Below are 26,307 nucleotides of genomic sequence, written 5' to 3'. Positions count from 1 at the left end.
CACTAATTTAGAGCCAAAGCCTCTGACCCCGAATTAGACTCTGACCTGCGTCCGCCGTTGACGCACCCCTGTTGAGTACCTTGAGGCCCCACTTCTTCGCTCTATATAAGGGCGACGGAACTGAAGCCTGAGGCCTAAACCCTCTGCCTCCAATATCATCCTCCATCAGAGAGAGAGAGAGAGAGAGAGAGAGAGAGAGGTTGATGGGGGCCGAAGGAGAGATAAGCTACCCCCTTTTCCTCAACAAGGACGGGCAATGTCAACTGAAAAAAGAGAAGAAATCTGAAAAAAATATTTTGAGTTTCTGAACTCTGAAACGTGAGCACCAGAACAAAGCTTTTATTCTGTATGGTTCAATATATATATATTGTTTACAAGATTGAAACCATAGACTGTTGTGAGAAACAAGCACTCTCTGATTTGCTGTTACAACAACTGATTTGCTGTTACAACAATAGTGAATTTAAAGTTTAAATATCCGGTTGGATTGCTTGGGCTGAAGCTGATGTTTGAAGATCAGATTTGTTGGAGACAGATTACCTCGAACCAAGCTTATCCCAACGTCATGCCTCTCTTTGGATGGGTGTTCGTTCCGATTCTCAAGCCCTCATCTTATCACTCCATGTTACGTGGCTTGAGAACGGATGGTGTTTCGCTAATATCCTCCCTCAAGATGTGTCGGGGCGTGAGACACAGCTTGTTGCAAAGATGTTGAAGGGCGGCTTTGGGGAGAGATTTGGTGAAGATATCAGCAAGTTGTTCCGTAGAGGAGACATGGCGTGTGACAAGTTGACCAAGAGCAACCCGTTCTCGAACAAAGTGATAATCTAGCTCAATGTGTTTGCTTCTAGCATGAAAAACCGGATTAACTGTCATATATAGAGCACTCAGGTTGTCACAAAAAAGAACTGGAGAAGTGCGTTGAGGAACACGCAAGTCACGCAAGATAAAGGTGAGCCACATGAGTTCTGCGGTGGTATGAGCCATGGATCTGTATTCTGCTTCTGTGCTAGATCTGGACACAGTAGTCTGCTTTTTGGCACACCATGAGATGAGATTACGGCCAAGAAAAGTGCAATATCCAGTGGTAGATCGTCTAGTGTTAGGACATCCTGCCCAATCTGCATCAGAGAAGGCAAAGAGATCAAGTGTAGAGTGTGAGCTGAAGTTTAATCCAAGATCTAACGTCCCTTTTACATAGCGCAAAATACGTCGAACCATTTTTAAGTGGGAGTAGCAAGGAGCATGCATGAATTGTGACACAAAATTAATGCTAAATGCTAAATCTGGTCGAGTAAGTGTGAGATATTGTAGAGATCCAACTAAACCACGGAAGAAACTTGGATCTTCAAGCGGTGTGTCATCCTTGAGACCACTGGTTTTGCTCTCCATTGGTGTTCCCATGGGTTTGCAGTCAATCATTTGGGCCCTGTTCAGAATTGTGAAAGCATAGTGAGTTTGAGATAGGTGAAGACCATCTGAAGTAGAAATGGCTTCCATTCCAAGAAAGTGATGAAGTGAGCCGAGATCTTTCATGGCAAATTCTTTGTTCAAAACTGCAATGAACTCAGTTAGCAAATCGGGGCTGGATCCTGTAACTAACATATCGTCAACATAAAGGAGGAGAATTAGTGTTCCATGAGATGAATGACAAATGAATAAGGATGGATCAGCTAGACTGCAAAAGAAACCGGACTGCAAAAGAAATGAACTGAACCGATCAAACCATGCTCTTGGAGCCTGCTTTAGGCCATAGAGAGCACGTTCAAGTTTGCACACATGGTTAGGATAAGCGGGATCCGTCATTCCAGGTGGTTGAACCATGTATATATCTTCTGTGATTCGACCATGGAGGAAGGCATTCTTTACATCTAGTTGACGCATTTCCCAATGACGAACCAGTGCAAGGCTGATGACTAGTCGAATGGTGCCTGGTTTGATCACAGGAGAGGATGTTTCGGAGTAATCTACGCCATCAACTTGATGATATCCTTTAGCTACAAGACGAGCTTTCAACCTTTCAAGGGAACCATCAGCTTTTAGCTTTGGTTTAAAAACCCATTTTGCACCTATCACATGCATGTCTGCCGTGCGAGGAACTAATCTCCATGTTTTGTTGTGATGCAAAGCATCCAGCTCTTCTACCATTGCAGCTCGCCATCCAGGGTGTTGGAGTGCTGTTTTGATTGTTTTGGGTTCCTGTGGAATATCATGCCGAGTTACAATGAGTGCATATTTGGGATTTGGTTTTACAATACCATCTTTGAGTCTCGTGATCATGGGATGTGTGGAAGCAGCGGAAGTCAGTTGCTCGGGTGCAAGATGAAGAGATTCCGAAGGTAATTCAGGTGCTGCAATAACAGCATCATGATGTCGTTCTTGCTGATCAGTAGGTGAAGTACGGACCATGTCTACATTCTCTTCAGAAGTTGTGGGTAGGCTGGAAATCTCGCTAGCAGATGTTGAAGGTGTATTATCTGCAGAAGAAGTAATTTGGGCTGGTTGATAGAGAGTTCTGGAGACATTGATATCACTCAGAGGTATGTAAGATGGGCTGTCTTGGTGTGACATATCCTGCAAAGATGAGCAACCATTATTGTGAGTGTCATGCAGAACAATCCATTCATTAAATTCAGATATTGGTAGTGTGAGGAGATGGAGAGGAATTTGTTGAGTTGTTGTTCGATATGGGAAGATATTCTCAGCGAACGCAACATGTCGTGAAATCAGAAATTTTCGTGTAGGGGGGTGATAGCATTTGTAACCTTTGTAGTTGTCACTGTAACCTACAAAGACACAAGGGATTGTTTTAGGATCAAACTTATTTCTTCTTGTTTCCCAAGTATAAGGGTAGCATCGTGAGCCGAAGACCCTTAGACTAGAATAGTCAGGATGCCGTTTATTCAACTTGAAGTAAGGAGTGTGGAACTCAATTGCAGAGCAAGGTAATCTATTCATTAAGAACACAGCTGTATGAAAAGCTTCCACCCAAAATTGCTTAGGTACACCACTGTGAAAGAGCATGGTCATGCCAAGTTCTCTTATCACTCGGTGTCTTCGTTCAACTGAGCCTGTCTGTTGAGGAGTATTTGGACATGAGATTTGATGTAATATCCCTTCGTTTTTGAAATGTAAAATCAGTGTTGCATTTATAAATTCTCCTCCTCCATCTGAATGAAATATTTTTATTTTCTTGTCAAACTGCCTGTAGACATAACGCTCAAAAGCCAAATAAGCAGAAGAGAAATCAGATTTGAGACGTAAAGGAATTAACCAACAATATTTAGAGTAATCATCAACAATGCAAGCATAATACCGAAATTTTCCAATTGATAACTCTGGAGCTGGACCCCAGAGATCACAGTGAATTTTATCAAATAAATCAGAACTAACAGTCTCAGACTGATTGAAGGGAAGTTTACTTAATTTTCCTAACTGACAACTCTCACAAGGAGTAGTTGTTTTATTCGACCCATTACTCCTAATTAATCCCTTAGACTTTAACATACGAATGGCAGCGACTTGTGGATGCCCAAGTCTCTGATGCCACACCTCTTCCGTTGCATTTGTAAACCGGTTTGAGAACTGGGCTTGATGAGGAGGTGAAAGCACATATAAGTCACCCTTGCGTTGTCCTGTCATCAGAGTTCGACATGTCTCTCGTTCCTTTACACAGAAATTTATATTAGAAAATTCACAATTCAATGGAAACTGATCTGTAAGTTGACTCACTGAAAGAAGATTACGAGCTAATGAAGGAACTAATAATACATCTCTCAGAGTTAAGTTTGCATTACCATGTTTAATCTGTGTATCACCAATTGCTTTGATGGTTAGAGCATCCCCATTACCAACTAGTACAGAATCATTCCCAAAATAAGAACGTAAATTAAATAGGAGATCTGAATTACCTGTCATGTGATTGGAAGCACCTGTGTCAGTTGTCCATTCAGTATCCTGCACTGAAGTATCAAGTGTGAGAGCAGCTAAGGCTTGTGGAATTTCTTCAGATTGAACAGGCTTCCTTTTGTATCGTTCCCAACAGATGGTCGCAATATGGCCTTCTTTCCCACAAATTTGACATGTTTCATGTCGGTAGCGCTCTCGTTCAGCAGGTGTCATGCGCTGAAGGCGTGTTCCATCTGGTAGAATTGGTCCAGTGGCTCGATTACCTCCATCTCGTGATGTTGAAGCACTGATGTTGGTTGGCTGAAACCCGCGTCCCTTGGAGGAGAAATCAGTTTTGCTGATTTTGGAGGCACTGTGATGTTGATGGTGTTGCCGTTGGCCATAGAAAGCCATTTGTTGAGGTTCCTGCCATAGAGTTCTTTGCTCATACCCTTGAAGAAGGGACACCAATTCTGAATAACCTGGCATTGGTGGTTTGAGCATGGTGGTGACGAAGGTCTCATACCGAGGACTAAGGCTGGTAAGGAGTGAGTAAACTTTCTCTCTGTCATGAACTGGACAGCCAATGGCAGCAAGGCTGTCACACAGTTTCTTGAAGGCACGAAGATGATCAGTTAGTGTTGTAGCTAAATCCTTCTTGAGATATGTTAGTTGCTGTTTTAAGGTGAATTCCCGTTCTTGGGAATCCTGGGCGTAGGCTTCTTGGAGACCATCCCACACCTGTTTGGCAGTTTGGAGTCCTACAACAAGGCCCAGTGCTTCCTCAGTCAGGGTGCCGATGAGCCACCCTCGAAGCAGACGATCAGACTTCCTCCACTGAAGATAGTCTGAACTGAACTGGGTCATGTCTGTTGGTGATGTTCCTGGAGTGTACATGGTCGGAGCTGCCACGTCTCCTGTGAGATGGCCATGGAGATCTTGGCTTTCGGCCAGTGCAATGACCTGCTCACGCCATAAGGGGTAGTTATCTGGGATGAGCTTGAGGGTAACGAAGTTTCCAACATTGAGTGAGATGGTTGCCATGGCGATTAGCAGATGAGAAGAACTCCCAGTGCTCACAAAGGCTCTGATACCAAACTGAAAAAAGAGAAGAAATCTGAAAAAAATATTTTGAGTTTCTGAACTCTGAAACGTGAGCACCAGAACAAAGCTTTTATTCTGTATGGTTCAATATATATATATTGTTTACAAGATTGAAACCATAGACTGTTGTGAGAAACAAGCACTCTCTGATTTGCTGTTACAACAACTGATTTGCTGTTACAACAATAGTGAATTTAAAGTTTAAATATCCGGTTGGATTGCTTGGGCTGAAGCTGATGTTTGAAGATCAGATTTGTTGGAGACAGATTACCTCGAACCAAGCTTATCCCAACGTCATGCCTCTCTTTGGATGGGTGTTCGTTCCGATTCTCAAGCCCTCATCTTATCACTCCATGTTACGTGGCTTGAGAACGGATGGTGTTTCGCTAATAATGTCCTCACCCTTGTTCCCCTCGGCCAGCCATCCTCGGCCTCCAGCCCGCAGCCCTCGTCGACCACGTCGCCAGGGTCGATTGGTCACTCCTCGAAGGGATCCCCGGCGACCGCGGCGGCTCTCAGCAGGTCTTTCAACACCAACATCTGCATTGCCCATTGCTACCGTCGTTTTACTGTTCCTGTTCTTGTTTCGCGCTTCAATTATGTCCCTTGCGCGCCTGCTGTTGGATTCTGTTCCTACTTTTGTTAGTTCTCTGTTCTGTAGCTTTGGTTCCGCATGCTGTGATTAGGGACTGTTCTTCTGTTGGTTTCTTTTGAGAATTTTTGGGTTGGATGGAATCTCCATGGGCCTGACGTGAATTTGCTCACGATTTAATTGGTTATGATTCGTGGGTGCAAAATCGCATTTTTATTTGGATTTTTTGTTTATATGTTGCTTCCTTATAAGATTTTCGGGTCCTTGTATGAGATGTCAATGGGCTTAATGTGAATTTGCTCTTAGTCTTATCGATCATGGTGATTTATGTGGTTTTCTGGTTGCAAAATCTCTTAAAAAACTGTGGCCTTTCCGTTGAGTGTGTTGCTTGATACAATATGATTCTTATTGAGTGTGTTGCTTTTAAAGTATAACTGATTATTCCAACTTCTCTGACTGGTGGTTTGTTGGCTGTGTTTTGGTTGGTGTAATTTTCTCCAGTATATTTGTATCGATGGAGTCTGTTCCGTAGTGTGTTTTTTTTTGCAATCCCTGTTTGAAACAGAACCAAATTAACACATTAAACTTTAATAATTTTCTTTAATTGTCTACAATAATATTTGGCTACTACTTTGTTCTACTATTTTTCTGAACTTTGGTGGATTATGTATTTTGGTTTGTATATGTAAAACAGGAAATTGACCAATATAACAAAAAATGCTTGACATCTCTGCGCGTGCGCGCGTTTCTTTGTGACTATTTTTCTGAAATCAGCTTCTTCTTCTCCATTTCTCACTGAATTTCTATCACTAGTAGGTTTCATTTGATCATGCATATCATCATATCCCATTAGAATTAAATCAAAGCTTACATTAGGGCTCGAGGGCATAACTCGTTCTATGGACAAAAGAATTACATTGACCAGCTCTTGACCTAGAAACCTTTGTGAACCAGAGACGAGAGAGGAAAATATCTCACAGATCAGAAGATAAGTGGCATTCAGGAAACCCACCGTAATAGTTAGACAGTTCAAGCTCATTAAACTAGGAGGCAACCCTCAAGATCCTCTAGACCCATAAAGGCTTTAGGCAAAGAGCGAAGAGGGCTGGGTTGCATATAGGGAACAACATCCAACCCTGCGGCACAAACCATACCATAAAGTGACAATTCAAAACCAACCTCATTTCTGATGTTAAGTATCTTGTTTTAAGCACTATGATGAATCATGTGATGGAAACTTCTGTAGTTGGACAAATATATGCCTCGATGGTCTCACCTTTTATCTTTTTTCACAATTCGGCATTTAGTTCTAGGATGCACTGTTGTGATGTAATGGGTAACCACAAACAGGTTGCTATTGAGGATTTGAATCATATATTGACCAAAGTCGATACATGCATTCTCCCATTCCTTGATGACGTTTCTCCTATGAGGACCATAGCTGGAGGTAGTGTTGCCAATACCATCAGGGGTCTGACTGCGGGCTTTGGGCTCTCATGCGGAATAATTGGTGCTTTTGGTGATGACGAGCAAGGTCGCATATTCATCCACAATATGAGCTTTAGTGGTGTGGATCTTTCAAGATTGAGAATGAAGAAGGGACCTACTGGGCAGGTGAGTAGGATGCATGTTTGTATCCTTCTTTGGGAGTCAGCTGACTAAAAGGAATATTTGAAACTTAATTGTTGCATGTTATAATAGTGTGCATGTTTGGTTGATGCTAATGGCAACCGTACCATGAGGCCTTGTCTATCAAATGCTGTTAGACTTCAGGTATGCAGGCTTCTGTATCCTTCTCCTGTTTGGATTTGTGCAATTTTAAACTAGCGATGTGGATGTGCTTATTTGTTTCTTCTGCATATGTTTTATCTATCAGGCTGACGAGTTTAAAAGAGAGAATTTTAGAGGTTCAAAGGTATCTTTTCATGTTCAAGCAAGAAGCATCTTTGATCCCTCGTATTGATTTCGATTTTGCTGATATATCATGATCTATGCAGTGGCTGGTATTGAGATACGCACATTTCGATTTGGAACTAATCAATGCTGCTATTAAAATTGCTAAACAAGAGAGGGCTTTCTGTTTCCATGGACTTGGCCAGTTTTGAGGTATAACCATGAAATTATTGTTTTCTCCCTATATGGTTGATCTAATCCTTTGATAATTCTAGGTCTTAATCATATTGGCTTGGAAATTATTGGTCATGCGCAGATGGTAAGAGACTCCAGGTCGCACCTCATAAATTTAATGGAGACTGGCAATATTGATCTTTGTTTTGCCAATGAGGACGAAGCCAGAGAGCTTATAAGGTGACAGTCACTCTTTCACTACAACTTAAATCTAAAGCATGTTAGGCATTATCGGTGATTGTAAAGTCTCATTTTGCTGTCACAAGAAGGTTTCTACACCACTAAACTTTGTATAAAGTGGAACAAGTGCCTAAAATTTTGTGGGCATGTTACGGAATTGACTTCCGCTAAGTATTTATAGATCAAACTAAGAAAATATTTTCTGGGAACAAATAATTTATTTCTTCTCATAGTAGATTAAAAGCTCTTAAGCTCATCTAGTTTCTCACATAAGATATATTTTCAAGTCAAATAGCCATTGATACTTCTCCTTCCTTTTCTCATGTGAGAGCCCCTCACATGCTTGACATAGTTTGGAGGGATCACATAGAGTGATAAAAAGCGAAATGAATATTTTGAGAGAGAATTCTAATGCTTTCATGATTGGATATGCTTCTGCTGTGTTTCAGGGGAGCACGAAAGGCAGATCCAGAGGCTGCGCTAAATTTTCTGGCCAAACACTGCAAATGGGCTGTCGTGACCCTTGGCTCTAAGGGATGCATTGCAAAGCATGGAAAAGAGGTCCGTAGTATGCATTTCTTTTCTCTTTTTTTTTTTTTTTCTTTTTTGCTGCCGGTGGGGGGTTTGGAATGCTTGACGTTCAGAAATCATTTGGTGTGTCTCAGGTTGTCCGAGTTCCAGCTATAGGGGAGGCACGCGCTGTTGATGCCACAGGAGCTGGTGATCTCTTTGCCAGTGGTTTTTTGTACGGGCTGGTGAAAGGGCTTCCGCTTGAAGACTGCTGCATGGTGGGCTCCTGCAGTGGTGGATCTGTGATACGATCTCCTGGTGGCGAAGTGAGACCTGAGAACTGAAAGTGGATGTACAAGCATGGAGCTATTGTTATATTATTCATATACGAGTCTATAGTTGCTTAAATTTTATTAGCTTAGAAAAAAATAATTACTTTTAATCTATGCTTCGGTCACCAGAGAAAAAGCGGTTTGGCAAAGAAGCTGAAAGTTCGCACCAGAGAAAAAAAGGGGTTTGGCAAAAAAAGCTGAAAGTTCGCACCAGACCACTAGCACAATATTTCCGTTTCAAACCTGACAAAAACCTACGGTCACAAAAGTCTATACGACAATATAATGGGGGCAAAAATGATGAAAACTCATCAAGCAGCCCACTTGTGTCTTTATCTCATGGAAACTTGTGATGGCGTGTCAGACGCCAAACAGGTGGAGCATGATGGCATTCTGAGCATGCATTCGGTTCTCAGCCTGGGGAAAGACAATAGAGTTGGGAGCTTCAATAACCCCGTCAGTAACTTCTATCCCTCTCTCCGCTGGTAGGCAGTGCATGAAGTAAGCTTTCGGCCCCGCGATCTTCATTAAGGCTTCATCAATCTGCCAGGCAGCACAAAGAATTAGGTCATTCTCAACTAGATGCGCTAATACTAACACCATGTCTGGATGAAAGAATTTAGCCAGGTGAAGCCAGGTGAGAGTTTGAGTTCTAGTTCACTCGTAAAAGGTCACTTGCATGCTCCAGCGATAAAATTCACTGCTGTTGCTGGAATAAAGGGTCACGATGATCGGCGATGCAATGCAAGGTTTGTGCTTGTTTCATCCTGGGTAACTTTATCAGGGTTCAACAGAGGTAACCATTAAAAAAAAAAATTATGATCCCAATATACAAGCTCCAAAGCACTTGCAAGGGCAATCAAGATGAATTTCTGTGCCATGCTTGGACAAAATATTACTGGTACTGCATTTACTTACTAAACTAAGAAAACAAATGAAATATCCAACTAAAATACATCATAAGATGTGTCATATTTTGTTTCTGCAGTTTTGAATACCAAAACTGGTTTTCTCAACAAATACACCAAATTCTAGAGAATTGGGTCACAACTATAGCTTGCTACCATGCATGGTGTACTCTCTCTTTCTCTCTCTCTCGCGCGCGCGCGCACAAAGTACCACAACTCTTCAGCTTGTATTGAATCCAGTTTCCAGGCATCCCAAAAGTGCCAAAAATGCTTGCTCTGCCTCCAATAGTCCCTCTTAGTGCCAATTGACGCACTAATGCACTCTAATCCTCAATAGTTTTGCCACCTATTCATCTTAAAATCATCCTCTTGTTTCATGACATACACGCAACAATCTCACACTGTGCTAGATACACATCACTTCATCAATCCTCATCCCCTAAATAAAATCAACCTTAGCTACCTTCATTTCCTTCGTATGGAAGCTTATCAGCTTATCCACCACATAATGGCATTTGATTGGGGCCTCTGACCACATTGGCACACCTAATGGGAATAACCTTCCATTATCATGTCAAATCAGAAGGGACTGTTTAGATGAGAGAATAAGCTGTCCTTGGATAAACTCAAGATGTGGCCACAGATGGGGTTGCAACAGGAGAGAAGAAACTTGAGGACTTCACGTAGTTGAGGCTTCCACAAAGTGTGCAGTACCAAAAAAAAAAAAGGATATTGAAATCCATCTCAAAGGTGACCTCCACTATAATTTTCCCAATCAGAGGTATTCTTCCCTCTGACCACTAACTTGTCCTCACCAGCAGCCATACAGGGGAAAATTTAGGGTTAATTTGTGCGGGCATCCAAACAACCCCGAAAAGTTCTCTGCCTCTGCTTCCTGCTACAATCATTCATCCTTTCCCATTTCTGTGAGGGCATTGCTAATGCAAATTTTAGCATCTACTCCGTTTAGCCTTTATGGGTCCAAAGACCAGTGTATTAATACATGTCTCAACATGCACATGCTTAATTAAGTAGCCACTAGCATTGTCTTAAGAAGCAGCCTATGCAGCTGCATATGTGCATGTGTGGTCTTCCAACTACCCCACAGAAGGTCTAGGCATCTCTGTGGGTGGATCAATGGTTGGTCCACATGGTGGGTTCCCAAGTAGCTGGCATATGCCCACACCCTGGATTTGCATCCCTCTTAACTCTATAATTTTTCTCTCTCTGATTTTTTTATAGAGATACATTTAGTGTTTCTGCTCTTTTATTTATTATTACATATTTATCTATTTTTAAGCTTTTGTAAAATACATGATGCATAGCAACCAACCTAAGTGGTTGCATACTGCTTCAGCTCTAAGCAGCACCTTGACTGTCTGAACACCACAGCCACGAGATAACATATTCAGACGTATGTTTCTTCATGTATACCACATGCACAGGCAAGTTTTCATTCCCATTCTCAAGGGTGCTATTCATCGAATCCTTCATTCCCTAAAAAAACAAAAGAGTTCATAATGTATTTCCTATTGAGTATTAAAAATTAATCTCAGACATACTGTTAAACCTTGGCTGCATGTGCTAATCACATCAATTTTGCAATCCCAACTTGGTTGCTATTGGCTTATTGCTCATTCTCTACAATTATATCATTGATAAGACCTTTGACCTAACATAAACAATGGAGCATATGAACATCAGCTAAATAGACCTAGATCCAACCTATCAAATTCAGATCCAATCTTGATCCAACAAGTCAAGTGGATTAGGTCTGAGTCCAAACTTTACAGTTTACTACCCTTACCAAGGTCTAGCAAAATAGCATCTGAACTGAACCCAACCTTGAAAACCTAACCAAAATTGTTCGAACAATAATATGCGCAAATCTTAGCCCACTCCCAACATGACCATTGGCTGTTAATCTGGACTCAAACCAGGTTAAGTATTAGGTCAGTCCGAACAGACATTAAAAAAGAAGGAAGAGCTGTGCCAAAACTGACAAAAGCCTAATTCACCTACACAATACTTCCAGTATTATCTGTAGTAAAAAGATTTCCCTGAATTCTTTAACTCTCACTTATGTACCTTGTGAATCTAATCAGACCAACTACACTACTACATAATATCTCAATGCTCTGAACTGTAATAGTTACAACAATCCAACTACCAGGATTTTCCCTTTTAAACATCTCTACGTTAACAATTTCTTAGTGTGAGGACATGCTTGTCACCCTAACCTTAGGGGATGTGGAAAAGAAAATTCAATATTCCAACAAAAATACAATAATTGCTGGAAGCTGAGCTACCAAAAAACTTGGACATCATCTTAAAAACTGAAAGAGACTGAAAATATATTAAAGTCAAAATATCCAATATTAGTTGTCATAGTTAAGCAGTAAAAGGTCTCATGAAGAATATCTAGGTGACTAGAATCTGAACTGAAGACACAGAGACCAGCTAAAAATTTTTTAGGAGAACAAAATTTAGTTTATAAAATCTATTCTCACATGGTCCTAGACCATTCAGATCAAGAATTCATGGAATGACTCATGAAGAAAAGTTTTGTTGAGGTTCTCATCCTAAATTAACATTATATAAACCTTAATTTGGAGATAAGCCCCAAACCTGGTTGATGACTGTAATTTTCACTTTATATCTATAAAATTTACTGTGCTTACCCAACCAAAAAGGAAGGGGGGGGGGGGGGGGGGGGGGGGGGAAGAACAAATAGAGAGAGAGAGAGAGAGAGAGAGAGAGAGAGAGAGAGAGAGATGATACCTGGAACCCTTGGAAATGTTGCTTCCTATATGCAGCCTCCTCCTTTTGGCCCATACTAGCCCAAACATCTGAATACACCACATCAGCCCCCCTTACTGCTTCCCTGGGATCATGTGTAATTTCAATCTTGCTGATTCCAGCACTCCTTGCTTTCTCGACAGTCTTCTCATCTGGCTCAAAGCCTTTCGGGCAAGCACACACAAAATGGAAAGGAACCACAGATGCCATCAGAAGCCATGAGTGCACAATATTGTTCCCATCTCCAATGTAAACAATCTGAAAACAGCATTAGAAAACCATAATTCGATTGAAATACATAACTGGCAATGTATGTCTATGCAACTCTATTAGTTTCATGGGAAGTAGCTAACCTTGGTTCCTTCCAGCTGGCCAATATGTTCTATAATTGTCAGTGCGTCAGCCATTATTTGGCATGGGTGGTTATAATCAGTTAGACCATTGACGACTGGCACTGAAGCATATGCAGCCAAGTCAAGAATATCCTGCCATAATCATATGAAAGAGTAAGAACTAAAAGATGCATATGCTTATGGAAGCAGAATACTGTAGAAGCAAATTATCTTGGAAGTACTTTTGTTTGGAAAAAGAAATGGATTTCAAATATGCATAATGGATTCTAGGCACATCAAATGACAAACCCTATTATGTATGTACAAGTTCAAGGTGAATGATTCTTTCATGCCATTGCCTAGAATGTTTAGTTGTAAGATCATATAAGGTATTCCATACTAAGGAATTCTCAGAGTTAACAATCTATATTCTACTATAATGTGATGCATGAAACCAGGTAAATATAAATCCTAGCTGAATACATAATGGGCGTTCAAGATCTCTTTCTGGTCAGAAGTGTCTTTATCAATACTACATGCATCCAATTCGTTGTCCAACAAACATGATAATCCTAGACATTATCCATCCAGAGCATATCAGACGATTTTACCTCTTCATCTCCCAAGTTTTAGATGTAGATACTAAAACCGACCTTAAATCTCTCTTACAGGCTTTTTCTCACCCTAGTGATGTTCAATTTTGGATTGCGTCTATCTGTACAAATTCAGTCAATGCCCACCGCATAGCCCAGACTTTGTTTAATTATGTATGAGATATCCTAGTTCATCGCCACATCCTTTAGTAAATTTGACCAAACTAGCGGACATGATCTATTTAGAATCTTAACATAATTCTAAATGCAACCTACACTTAAGAATCGCACCATATGCACACTATCAAGCCTGGCAAGTTGCATGAAGTGGTACAAGAGGATTTCAAACTGTTTTTTGAGAAATGGTACAAGCCATTGGATTCTCCAATGAGAATTGGATACGATAGCAGAGCTCTATATGTTTGGATTCTATATTTTGCATGTATATGCATATTTTGAGTTTATAGTAACAATCAGCTAGCTTCAGCACATGCAATGCATGTAATTGATCTAGGAGGAAGGAATACTGGATGGATGGCTTAGGTTTCCTCAAAAACATAAAGGAAAATTTGATGGATGTTTGTAGTCCCATCACTTGATCCAGGTCAAAGAAATAAAAATTGTGATCCAACAAATTATTAGGGATGAAGACCTTATCGGGCAAATCACTTCTTATTGAATATTTACCTTCTGGGTTTAGTTTGTTAAGAGACGGTGGTGACGAATGGGATATGTTAAGCAGGTTAAGATAGGAGAAATGGAAGGGCAGTTTTGGTTTTTTTTTCTGAAAAATGTCAGGTGCGAAGACCTGCAGTCAAAAAGTTGTCAAGTTACATGATTTTTATAGTACTATAATGCAGCCAATTAATGATATGCTTTTCAAATAAAATAATGCCAATCAAGTCATTAATCACATATAAATAATGAAAAATCATAGCATCAAAAATGAAATAAGACCTTTTAGAAAAACAATGCACTGTAGATGCAATTAAACTACTGGTATTATTTCTTTAAGAACTGTACATTAAGGTCAACAATGCATCGTAACTATGATGTTAGCGTTCTTTTTATTATTTAGGTATATTAGAAATGTTTTGGTCACATAATAGCAACATGAGAAGGTATTAGATTCTCTGAGGCTTTGGGATATAAGATCAAGACTCATTTAAAAGAATACTGCAGAATCAGTGCCCAAGCAGGTGTCAACACCACTAGCTCAGCCTGATAGCAAAAATCCAGTTAAAATTCCAATCTTACTGCAGGGAATTGAACATTATAATAAAAATCTGATATGTGAAACATGTACAAGATCAATTTTTGAAGGTTCAATAAGCAGAGAAGAGCACAAGAAAAGAAAGACTCAGTACAGTTGCAGCTATTTCGATCTTCCAAAAAAGTTTTGTAGGAGTTAGTTTACTCATTCAATGTCTTTTTTTGTCATCGCTTCAGACAAAGCTCCTTAAGCATACAAAATAATAGACCTAAGGACAGTTTCTCTCACTATTCTCACAAATTTCCATCAATTGCTTAAGGAAAATAGCTTCAATGTTTGACTTTTCTTCTCATGAAGCCACAATGGTTCTCTAAAATGCTTTATAAATGGATTGGTTCACCCACTTATTCTCTATATGAGTCTCCCCCATGTTCTATCCATTCTCTTCAGGCCGAGCTGTTCTCCCTTGTCCTTCAGGGTCAGGCTCATATCTCTAAGTAAGGATAGTGCTTGGTGATTCTCTGTTTGCTCAAGTTCTGGCACAAAAAATCAGCTGTATTAACTTAGATAGAGGATACTCTTTCTTGTCATCATGTTACAAAATCTACAGCTTACAGTCATCTCGATACTTAAGTCAACTCTTGGGCTTCTTGTTTCTAATCTGCCCTCAATCTTGTAAAATATGCATCTAGACCAAGCCCTACCCGTATAATTTCTGAGACATTTGGAAAGAAATTACTGCAGAATGCGAACTTTTTCTTTATTTTTTTGCAAGCGTAAATCCATTCTGATGAACTAGGAGAAAGGTCATCGATATTATTCACAGAAATTTATCAAAATCCTTGTTTTCTTTAATTAATGGTCAGTGCAGCTTGGCATAACTAAGATGCAGATACAATGGCAAGCCATGGTGGGATCAGGCTAATCTATTAAGCAGTCTTAGAAAACATCTTATTTTTCGAGCTGCAATATATTCTCACATGATCAAGTCTTATGGGACTTTGCATACCTTCCCAAGGAGTCGGTTAACCTCAAATATAATACCCTCAAGATCTGCCTGAGCAGGTCTACATATTCACATAAAACATGATCTAAAATATAGAAAGAGAAATGCTAAACCAAAAGTGATATAATGGAAGTACATCAGAAGGCTTAAGCACTGTTTTACCTGCATGTGATCAGTCTTGCAGAGCTAAAAATTAGTCATAAGGTATTTCCAAATGGAACAAAAATTAAAATGCAACTCACCATCATACCTGATGAGCAAATACACGTGCCATGATGATGTCATTATAACCAGCAAGCACTCGGGCAACATCACGAGTCTCCTCTCGCTTACCCATCTGGATATCATCAGGTCCTAGGTAAATGGCATGCCCACCAAGCAAGAAGAATCCTGTTTCAAATGAAACACGAGTCCTCATAGATGGCTTAGCAAAAATCATTGCCATTGTCTTTCCTTTGAATGGGAGAAACGTTCTGTCTCCTGATTTCAACAGTGCCTTGACCTCAGCTGCATGATTTAGGATCTTCAAGATGGTATCCTTGTCAAAGTCACTGATGTGGAGAAAGTCTTTTTTGCTTGTAGCTGTTTAAAAATGATAAAGTTAAAAGTCAAATTAAGTTTAAAGTCAAAGGTTCTTGCAGATTTTATGTGTTTGGTACCATCAATTGATGCTAATGTAAGATTAATAAGTTAGTATCCTACTTGAGCATGTAGCTAGACCAAATAGTATAGAAGATTCACCGAAATTTTTAAAGTAAAGACTTCTTGTAGGTCCTTTTTCCCATAATAAGAAATTTTATTCCTGCTAAACAAAAGGGGCAACATCCTCATATAGATATGGATTTCTAGGGAAAGCATTCTTTAAGTAAAATATGTGAGCATAAAATTCAAAAACCACCAGACTATGGCCACTGAAGACCCACAAACTTCCACACTCTTTATAAAAATAATAAACCCCTGCATGAAAAGAACCGATGATTTTACTTAGCACTGGTACTTAATTGGACTAAAATAATGAAAAATTATGATGGAAATCACAAAATAAAGCATCATCAATACATTGATAATTCTTAACAGTTAATCCCTTCTATTCATTCATTCATTTATTATGGGGGATACTTGTAAAAGATGGGACAATCTATCAACCATTAACAAATAACTTAAGGCTGAAGTGTCTCCCATTAATTTTTTTTGAGAAATGAAGCTCAGCAGCACAACGTACAGGTTCAATCTGTGGATTCTTTTACACGTGGAATTGATCATATCTTAAGTTCCAATTGATTGAGTTCTACTCTTGGAGGATGACTTCATTTGTACCAGCTTTTAAGCATTCTTGAAAGAAGTGTCAAGGAGAGAATGAAGAAAATCGCCGCATTCACCATCAGATCATCATTATTAAAATAATTAATATTTCAAAAAACAAGAAGATTCCATTTCTATCAGACTTTGGGCAGTTCTTGAAACATATATAAACATACAGACCTGATTTCAAAGTCCTTATTAAACAACAAATTCAATCAATTGCAAGAGAAAAAAAAAATCAAGAACGGTAATACCTACTAATTCTTTAACTTCTGAAAGCATCCAAGAAAATCGAACCACCCATCGATCATAGCAAAGAAAAAAAAAACTCTAACATCTTTAGTGAAATCTATCTCAAAATGAAACAAAGAAACTCTCAGATCAGTATAAGATCGTCCGATACGGAAAAACCCTAATACAACCTTCGATCACGTCAAATAGCAGAGCAAAGGAGAAACACGAATAGCCGGTAATCACAAAGAAAGGAAGGAGAAAATTAGGAGATAAGAAGCTCACCATTTCCTTCCTTGGAGGAAGAAGGGACGGAATGGGCGGGGGCGGACGTCCGGCATGAGATACGGCCGCGAGCGCCGCCGAGGCCGGCCGGAGAAGATCGAGAAGCGAAGGAGATACCGGACGAAAACGACGAAGATCGCAGAAAAGATCCGCCGGAGAAGGCGGAGGACAAGGAAGAGATAGCCGCGTCGGAACGGACGGAAGGGCCACCGGAGATTACTGCCACCATTGCTGCCCGACTGAAGGACAGGTGGACTTCTCCCTGGGGTTTAATAGAAATCTTAAATTTACGGAAATGCCCCTACACTTTGACAAATTGACAAGTTATATGAAGATCACTGCCGTCCATCTATGCGTCGACTCTCCGCGTCTTCTTCCATTACTTACGAACGGATGAGATGGATTTATTCGGAAAGGCGGACAGTAGGTCCTTTCTCCGTATATATTAATTCGTTAAGGGCGTCTTGGGGTGGTAGATTAGGGACTCCTCTCTTTCAATAGATATGAATGGCCCGGATGGAGCCACATCCTCTCGAAATTTTCAATTTTTATGAAGGGTGACAGCTCCTGCTGATGATGTGTGCCCATGATTTCAAGACATTCAACATACCATCAATTGCTATCTTGATTACTTCATTCTGAAAGGATCAAACACATCTTTAATTTAGAGACAATCACAAATTTATGCTAGTCCAAACTACGGTGAACCGCCAATTTCTCACTCTCTTAGAACCTCATGGCAGGTAACAGGCCATAGTATCCAAACTACTTTATGTGACTTAAGTATGTATAAATTGGCATCCCTTTCCACATGCGAGAGGCCGAGATGCAAACAGTGGTGGTTATATCCTACTGTATTTGCAATATATGTACATACATACATATATGTATTACTAGCATGACTAATTAACCAACAAACTTCTGATCCATGCTCAGAAACATCTCACCTCAGGGTCTGGGGATTCGAAAGCCACTAGCTCAGCATGGAAGACACCGACGCATCCTCGAGTAGGCTCGTCGAAGATCCAATCCATCGACAAGGTCAACTTTTCATAGGGTCAGCCTGGTGCAAGCGTTCGGAAGATCCAGCAAATGCGTCACCTTCTTCATGTTGTCTGTGACCATCCAAGTTCTCCAGAATCCTCGGAGTTGGTCATTGCTTGGAGGGTGAAAGCAACAAACAAGTTGAGTTCAGCCTTCTTATGGAGAGATTAGTGATGGGAGTTTCTCTTCAGATAAATAACTACAGCACAAGAATTCAGTAGCACATGATAGTAACACCTATTTGTAAAAATAATAGCTTGTACGCCCCGGTAAGATAAAATAAGCATCTATGCAAGTCTCGAAGTAACATTCTTCCCAAAAAAAAAAAATCTACAAGTAAGATTGACTTATGAATAATATTAATTCTACAATTAGAAGATCAAGTGATGCATGCAACTAACTATAAATAACATAATTGGGATCGTGTAGAGTTGCATTCACAAGTCATCTCATCTCTAGCGGTGAAGCACATAGGAATACCGACCACTACATAAGCCACGTCCGGCTGAAGCGAGCAACAAGCAAGGAAAAGCCAAGTAAAATATAATAATGTTGGGGTGGGATTGAGTCGCGGATATCTGACATATTCATGCTTAAAATTTTTCCACAAAATGGTAACCAAATATATAATTTATACAGTTTTAGGAGTCTTATGGTAAGCTATGATCTGATGAATCCTCCAGCTCCAATAACGCAAACAGGGCCCTTCTCACCCATGTGTTGAAGTAACTCGACCCTTCCAAGAGACCTAAGAATAAGTGGACGGATGCCCTCCTAATTGCCTTACCCGCACATATACAACAGATATATAAACATACGTTTCTCTTTCTACATCTTTCTTTATCATGCCATTACTCCCCCCTTAACGTTCAAGCATGTGCTCTTACGGAGTTTCTACCAAATCCCTAAATTTAGTATCTTATTGGGCCTCCAATGATTATGGATTATCTAGTGCATACGGAGATTTCCATCCTTGAAAAAAAATCTATTCAATAATAAAATAGTAAGATCAGAGAAAAAAAAAGCAACAAGAAAGAACTCCTATAAAATAATAAAGTATAGAATCAAAAATTTCAGTGCACTTTAAAATAGCTAGGCATCGTTATTTACATTTGTAGAACCTATTAACCCTTTCCATAAATATTTCCACATTTAATTCTTATAAAATAAGATAGATTTATGACTTACTTTGATATCGCTTGATCGAATATATTAGAATTATGTTTTAATTTATAGCAGCTTTTAGAACTGATAACTTGAATCCAATATCAAATTTTTGCGTTAGATATAAATCGAGTTAAAAATTGGGCTTTCGCCCAATGTGGTTCTATCTCCGCCCAATTAAGTCCATCCTATTTTCGAATTTTACGACCTGACTCGATCGCAGAATCCCGCGTCTGACCTGACCTGACTACCCGACAATTCGGTTATAGTGATTTAGGCCGTCGGACAGATAAGATGGTGCCACGGGTCATCAAGGAGGAAACGTGGCTGCTCACGGGTCACAAGCTATCCAGTCGTTTCACAATACACCAAACATAATATTCAACCATTTATTTTTCGACAGGTCACCCCTTACAGCGATCAAATATCTACAAAGCGACGATCAGCGTTCGCTGTTTACGGGGAGGCCGTTGTCCTGCCGGCTTAAAGGCCGTTGTCCTGCCGGCTTAAAGGCCCAAGAGTCTCGGGAAATAAATTGTGAGAGATGTTCAATCGACCGACCTCGCGAACCACCCACGCCTCATCAAATCACCTCATCCTGGGCCCCACAGGGTTCTCAGAATGAGATAATGGCTGGGTGCCTTTTAAGCGGTGAATTTAGCCGGGGGGTGGGGGCGTTTGTTTTTCTAACCCTCTCTGTAATTTATTCCCTCTCTGTAATTTATTCCTTTTATGGAAAACAAAAGGATTTGGGAAGGAGAACCAGCTAGGGTTTCTAGCAGTCATCTTCGATGGAGGTAAATCACGGTTTTACTCTTTCTTGGGACCGAACTCAAGGGTTGAGAATCAGCTAGGGTTTCGATTTTGCGGGTCTTGCGATCCAAATCCCCTGACATCCGACCTGGTATACCTGGATCGTTAGGATTCCGAGTTAATAAGTGGATAGTCTCGATCGAAATACTTTCTGAATTACGGTTTCATCAGGAGGAAGAAGCCTCCTGGTTTCGACTCGCATAGGATGGAAGAAACGCTCAAAAAAAATTGATTAAACGTAACTTCATGTCGCCTATGATTTGGTATTATTAGATAGAGGATTCGGTTCAGCTCAACAAAGTTCTCGTAAACTGGTTGTTCTTGATCGAATCTTTGTGAAGTAGGACTTGAATGTTTGGAAAGATTCGATCTTTAATCTGTTTGAAGAGGCTTCGTTTGTAATTCTTGGTAGCCATGCCGACCTTCACGGCAATCGCCTTGGATGGGCTATTGGAGCCCAGTGCGTCTCGGAACCCCACCCTGAGGCCTCCCCCGGTGCCGGTGAAGGTGGAGAAAGCGCCTCCGATTCCGTCTGGAAAGAAGAGCATCCCTTGTCCCAATGTTTTGCCCGCACTCTATGCCACCCCGGAGACCACTCTGCTTCCTGACATGCCGTCTTCTTTCCCACCATCACCTTACATCATCAACCACAAGAGGCGCGGCCCCGGCCTTCTCAAGAGCTTATCCCAGAATGATGTCGCTGGGTCCCAGATGCCGCCGCCGGAAGAAGTGGAGAAGAAGGCTGAAATGGTGAACGGAAAGGGTGCTGAAGAGACTGCGAATGGTTTTCATGAGAAGAAGCTTGAAGGGGAACACAAGGCTGTGAATGGAAATGGAAGTCAAGGTGAATCTGTTTCAATTGAACATCACAAGAAGTTTCAAGATGCTTGGTTGAGTGATGGCCCTGTTGCAGCTACAGAAGTGGCAAACCCTGTTGCTCTTGATCCAGAAAAAGATGGGGAGAATGAAGATTTCTTTGATCCGCAAAACTCATTGGGCACAACTAGTAATACGGAGCTTGGTGACGGGTGGAAGCCAAGTACACCTCTTGGGGAGTATTTTGATGCCTTTGAAGGTACCCTTCTCTTCTAACTTTTATCTTGTTTAAGTTGTTTAATTTTGATCTATCAGCTTTTCATTCTCTGTTTTTTCATACTCTTTTGATTAGTTATATGTTTCCCTTATCAAATATGAAAAGTGCTTCACATGTTTGTATGATATTGCATGCAAGATTGGTTTAATTTAAGAGGCCTTTATAGTTCTGAACAAAAAACTTTAATTGATACCTGTATTATCCATTTTGAGAACCTGAAAGATAGGTCCAGTTGCTCTGGCTTTTACATGTCAATCGTGTTTTGACATGCAATGGAGATCGTACAAACTAGGACAGTTCACCAGAGAGGGAAAATTTAAGGCAGTTGTCTGTCTCTTTATTCATGGTGTTAAGAGGAAGATTTATTTGTTAACAAAAATAAAGAAAACTAAAGCAGGAAAAGGAGAAAAGAGTTGTTTTTTCTATAACGTTAAAGTAATTTTATGTTTTGCTTGTATATGGTTGAATTTGAATCCATGAAATTAACTCTTCCATCAGTATTTGTTCACTTATCTGGATCCGAAAATGAACCTTTTTAGTAACCCACAACCTATTAATGCATATATGAGAGGCTCTCCTAACATCTCCATCACATCTATAAATAGAATGTTAGATAGGTAGCCCTAGCATTTACCTCTTCTTTACTGACAAATAACCCTTTCATGAGAAGATGTAACAGACTTAATGCACTGTACACTGTTTGCTCAGCAGCACACCTTTAGTTAACCACTTTAGCATTCAGACAAGTTTTCTAAAGCAATGATGGTGGATTTTTTCCATTTTACAAGCTAGAGCACTTTATATAGTTATAGTGCCACACTGCATCTTTGATCCTTGATCTGTATGTAATCATAATATACACTTTTCTCAAAGGTGGCAAATTAGGCTCACTTCTTTTTTTTTCCACACTGTAGAGATTTCTAGCGAGGGTGCCTCCCAATCTTCATATCGAAATATGGAAAATGAACTGCGTGAGATGAGACTTAATTTATTGCTCGAAATTGAGAGGAGGAAGCAGGCAGAAGAAGCACTGGAGAACTTGCAAAACCAATGGCAGATGTTGAGTCAACACCTCTCACTTGCGGGATTGAGTCTTCCTTCCCCCCCAGCCGTGACAGATGAGAAGGATGAACAATCATGTATAGATCCTGCGGAGGAGTTGTGTCGACAAATTGTTATTGCACATTTTGTGGCTGCTTCTGTGGGAAGGGTTTTTTCCCGTGCTGAAGTTGAGCTGGAGGTGGAACCTTGGATTGAGGCAAAGAACTTTGAGATAGCAAGGTTATGGGATCGGCTTCATTATTATGAAGCTGCAAACAGAGAGATGTCTCAAAGAAACCAAGAAGCTGTTGGTAAGCATGCTAAACTTATTCTGTTTTCTTGTCTCCTCCTCTAGTGACATTTACCTCCAAGCAATGAACTGCTGTTTTTTCTGCATCAATTATAGGCTTATTAACAGATATGGGCATCTACAATAATCAACCAATAGTCTTATAGTCTGTTGTTCAAAGGATTACATGATTTTCTCATGGTTGCCTTTTGGTTAAGTGTACACTACATGTCTGGTAGTTTTAGACCATAACACTCGTGAACTTGAACATTATGTTTTGAGTCATACATGCAGAATGATATACAGAGAAGAATATTCCTCTTGGTTCCTTTTCCCCCGACTTGGTTAGTTGCAATTTAGCCGCTGCTGGACAGCAAAAGAATGGGCCTTGACTACATAGGCTTCCTGAACTCAGTCAAAAAGATGAAATAAGTCTGTTTTTTCTTGTGGAGAAATAATAAAAGCCTTGGCCTTGAAGATACTGAATCATTTTAGTGCATGCAATCAATTGTCACCATCCATTATTATGTACTTTAGGCATCTTGAAAACTTGTAATTATGCCTTGAAAACTTCTAACTTAAAACAGATGAGACCTAGCAATTTGATTTTTTTTAAAAATGTAAAATTAGTGTGGACCAAATTAATATTGTTGATACAGAATTGCTATTTGCAAGCTTTGCAACATATCTGCTACTCTGGGCACAGGTTACTGTAGTTTGCTTCTATAACTTCTGAATGATCTCTCTAAGAGTCTTCAACGGGCCACCTAGAAGTTTGTTTTGTGTTTCTGAGATGCTGCATGTGATCTGTTCTGACCCATCCTCTCTTTGTACAATTTTGGGGTGACACTACAGGTGGGAATTTGCTTTCTTTTAGAAATAAAAGATCATACAGGAAAAGGGCAAAAGGGTGAAAATACAAGGGGAAAATATTATGATATAGGGTTTGTAATGTTTTGTGCATTGGAATTTTAAATGTAGAAGATGGGTCATTCAAAAGTTGAAGTGGTAGACAAATATGTGACGGAAAGCCAATTGGAAGCTATAGGGTCTGATTGGAATGGACAAACGCAGGATAAACCTGCATTTACCTTGTAAAGAATTATGATGAATTTGAGAAAGCTGCAATGGAAAAGGATAATGTCCTTGGTTGGATGACAAGTGTATGGGATTTCAGACTATGATTTCTGGTGCGGAAGGATTTATAAATCTGAATGCAAGCTCATGGATATATTGCTTTGCGGCACTGAGAGAGGAATTGGAGTTGATTTACAAATTGTTTCTATGAAAAATATAGTGGAGATGGAATAAATTCTTTCAGATATTTCTTTGTTTAAGAACATAATTTGTTAACTATTTTCTATCCCCCTCCTCAAAAACAGGAAAAAGGAAGAAGAATAGGAACCTAAAAATTAATTAATAGGTGTCTGTAATATTTATTTCAGGTATTTGCATGTTATGGCAGCCGTGCATAGAGGATCTCACATCAGTCATTTTTGGGTAGATATGACAGTAGTGAAGTTCCTTTGTTTTTGTTACTGATCCAAACTCCATAGGATACATGTAGAATTTTGGTGTTGAACCCCTGAACTGCTGCTTCAGTAGTTGCTATTAAAATGAACTATGCAAAAACGGAATGTTGAACCATAGAACTGCAGGAGCCTTCTATGTATGATTACCATCTCTCGACCTGCTTTGATTCGGAAAATTTAACTTCTCTGCATATGTATTTTAACTCAAATGACCTTTAATTGACATAATCATTTCACAAAATAATTTTGGATTAGCAACATTTAATTGACATTCTTAGTGAAAACTTAGTTTGATATTGTGCTGCCTGTGCATTCTCGACTTTTCTGGCCCAATGGCTGTAACTTGGTCCACTTCAACTTATCTGCATCTTTAGTACAGCTCATAAGATACTATGTTTGTTTCACTGTCCACCTGAATTACTTGCAAATCTCAATTAACTATTTAAGCAAATAAGCAGACTTTTATCTGGTCTTGTGAATATTAAAAAGAATTATTGTTTTGCTTAATAAATTTGTAATTGTTTTATTACTCTAATTGAACTCAGACAGCCTACATTAAAATGTTTGTGAATAGATCGCATACTTAACGATGCCATTAAAACTATTTTTTCTTTATATTTTTTTCCTTCATAAGCTTTGCAAATATGCCAATTTCTATGTGTCATGTTTCCTGAATTCTTTGGCTCATTTGATCAATCATTATCTGCAAATGGCATGTGATTATTTATCTGAATATGTCGAAAACTGAATATGACGGATTCTTCAAACCATCGGAAAATGAAGAGATGTGGATCCGTCGAATATGTCTAATGTCTGTCGTGATTGCAGAAATGGCACGGCAACAGCAGCATAGGCAGAAGAGGAGGCAGAAATGGATTTGGGGTTCAGTTGGTCTTGCTGCTACCCTTGGTGCTGCAGTCATTGTATGGTCCTATCTTCCAGAATCCAAGCCTTCTTTTCCTGAAGGCAATACCATAGACAGCCATGAACACTGAAAACAGCTAGATCCGGATAGTCACATTCCTCAATCAATTCATATCTTTTCTCCTAGCAGAATAATTATAGAGCCAGATAAAGCTGTACAAGATATATGAAGTAGCTCCCATTACTGATGGCAGCCTCGAGCTTTTTTATTTGCCCCCTTCTGCATAACCTGAGGGGACCAGTTCGAGTTAGGGCTTGCTCTTGTTATCTGCAACATATTATTCTTCTTGTGCTGCTTAAGTAAATAATAGTTCTATGAGAGCACATTGAGAAGTGGGCTTGTGTATTGCTATGTCTTCTGTTGCAACTCCTTGGATTGAATCTCCTGCTTCAACACAAAACGGGAGACTGTGACAGAGCTACTGAGTTGTGAAAACTTGGGTTTTATATTTGTATTTACGTGAAGACCTCTTGGCGTATGAACTGATGATGCTTCCCCGTGGATGAGGATAAGGTTATGAAGTGAAGGTTTGCTGCTTCTGTGCGATATTTTGGTGTAAGTTACATTGGGCAACATCTGGACAAAATACAATAGGCTGGTCCTCTAGCTACAGTGAACGGTTAAAATCTTTTGTTGGGTCATCTCTGGAGCTATGGAACTTGTTCGTCCCCATGAGTTCTCTATTGTTTGACTGTCGTGAATTCAACACACCATCACTGACGAGGCTGTGAACTAGTGTGGTTGGCAAGGTTATTAGAGGTTGGATACCAATGACCTACTCTTGCCATATTTTCAGCCAAGCTCTCTCCTATCCTACTATCCTAGTTCAAAAAAAAAAAAAAAAAAGAAAGAAAGAAAGAAAAAAGGTTCTTTAACAAAAAATCCACCACTCCCAACAGCTATCTTTCTTTAATTTGATGTTTCTAAGGCTATCCTAAAAGAGCCTTAAAAATTAACTTGCTCGTGGTACCTGCTTCCAGGACTAATGTAATTGGGTTCCAGAA

General features: G+C 39.9%; 3 protein-coding genes across 3 annotated transcripts; 2 read left to right on the top strand and 1 right to left on the bottom strand.

Moving 5' to 3' along the window:
* Positions 1 to 4,450: 4,450 nt before the first annotated feature.
* LOC103711544 (uncharacterized sugar kinase slr0537) lies at positions 4,451 to 9,001 on the top strand. The gene is given in 8 exon segments (XM_039134431.1): positions 4,451 to 7,198; positions 7,286 to 7,357; positions 7,461 to 7,499; positions 7,582 to 7,653; positions 7,655 to 7,690; positions 7,794 to 7,891; positions 8,341 to 8,452; positions 8,557 to 9,001. Coding segments are annotated over 8 exon segments (1,080 nt in total). The 5' UTR covers positions 4,451 to 6,799; the 3' UTR covers positions 8,809 to 9,001.
* LOC103699579 (ornithine carbamoyltransferase, chloroplastic) lies at positions 8,874 to 17,655 on the bottom strand. Its single transcript, XM_039134430.1, has 5 exons — positions 17,403 to 17,655; positions 15,835 to 16,166; positions 12,794 to 12,925; positions 12,423 to 12,698; positions 8,874 to 9,276 (listed from the first exon to the last, which is right to left on the bottom strand). The coding sequence occupies exons 1-5, from the start codon at positions 17,629 to 17,631 to the stop codon at positions 9,094 to 9,096; spliced, it is 1,152 nt and encodes a 383-aa protein (XP_038990358.1). The 5' UTR covers positions 17,632 to 17,655; the 3' UTR covers positions 8,874 to 9,093.
* Positions 17,656 to 20,285: 2,630 nt separating this feature from the next.
* On the top strand, positions 20,286 to 25,973 carry LOC103711546. Its single transcript, XM_008797726.4, has 3 exons — positions 20,286 to 21,498; positions 22,431 to 22,868; positions 25,207 to 25,973. The coding sequence occupies exons 1-3, from the start codon at positions 20,838 to 20,840 to the stop codon at positions 25,371 to 25,373; spliced, it is 1,266 nt and encodes a 421-aa protein (XP_008795948.1). The 5' UTR covers positions 20,286 to 20,837; the 3' UTR covers positions 25,374 to 25,973.
* Positions 25,974 to 26,307: the final 334 nt, after the last annotated feature.

The sequence above is a fragment of the Phoenix dactylifera genome, chromosome 15 (genome assembly GCF_009389715.1).
Source record: "Phoenix dactylifera cultivar Barhee BC4 chromosome 15, palm_55x_up_171113_PBpolish2nd_filt_p, whole genome shotgun sequence".
In the NCBI taxonomy this organism is placed as follows: domain Eukaryota; kingdom Viridiplantae; phylum Streptophyta; class Magnoliopsida; order Arecales; family Arecaceae; genus Phoenix; species Phoenix dactylifera.
Note: the sequence above shows the minus strand (reverse complement) of the source record. Positions and strands in the feature narration are given on the sequence as shown.

What these genes read in the sequence shown, in the direction of transcription:
- LOC103699579 (XM_039134430.1), bottom strand. Translation starts at nt 17,631, where the DNA reads ATGGTGGCAGTAATCTCCGGTGGCCCTTCCGTCCGTTCCGACGCGGCT. An exon ending in TTCCTCCAAGGAAGGAAATG is followed by an intron (nt 16,167 to 17,402) that starts GTGAGCTTCTTA and finishes ATTTTTAAACAG; the next exon opens with CTACAAGCAAAAAAGACTTT. An exon ending in GCCAGCTGGAAGGAACCAAG is followed by an intron (nt 12,699 to 12,793) that starts GTTAGCTACTTC and finishes TGCTGTTTTCAG; the next exon opens with ATTGTTTACATTGGAGATGG.
- LOC103711546 (XM_008797726.4), top strand. Translation starts at nt 20,838, where the DNA reads ATGCCGACCTTCACGGCAATCGCCTTGGATGGGCTATTGGAGCCCAGT. An exon ending in GTATTTTGATGCCTTTGAAG is followed by an intron (nt 21,499 to 22,430) that starts GTACCCTTCTCT and finishes TCCACACTGTAG; the next exon opens with AGATTTCTAGCGAGGGTGCC. An exon ending in AAGAAACCAAGAAGCTGTTG is followed by an intron (nt 22,869 to 25,206) that starts GTAAGCATGCTA and finishes TCGTGATTGCAG; the next exon opens with AAATGGCACGGCAACAGCAG.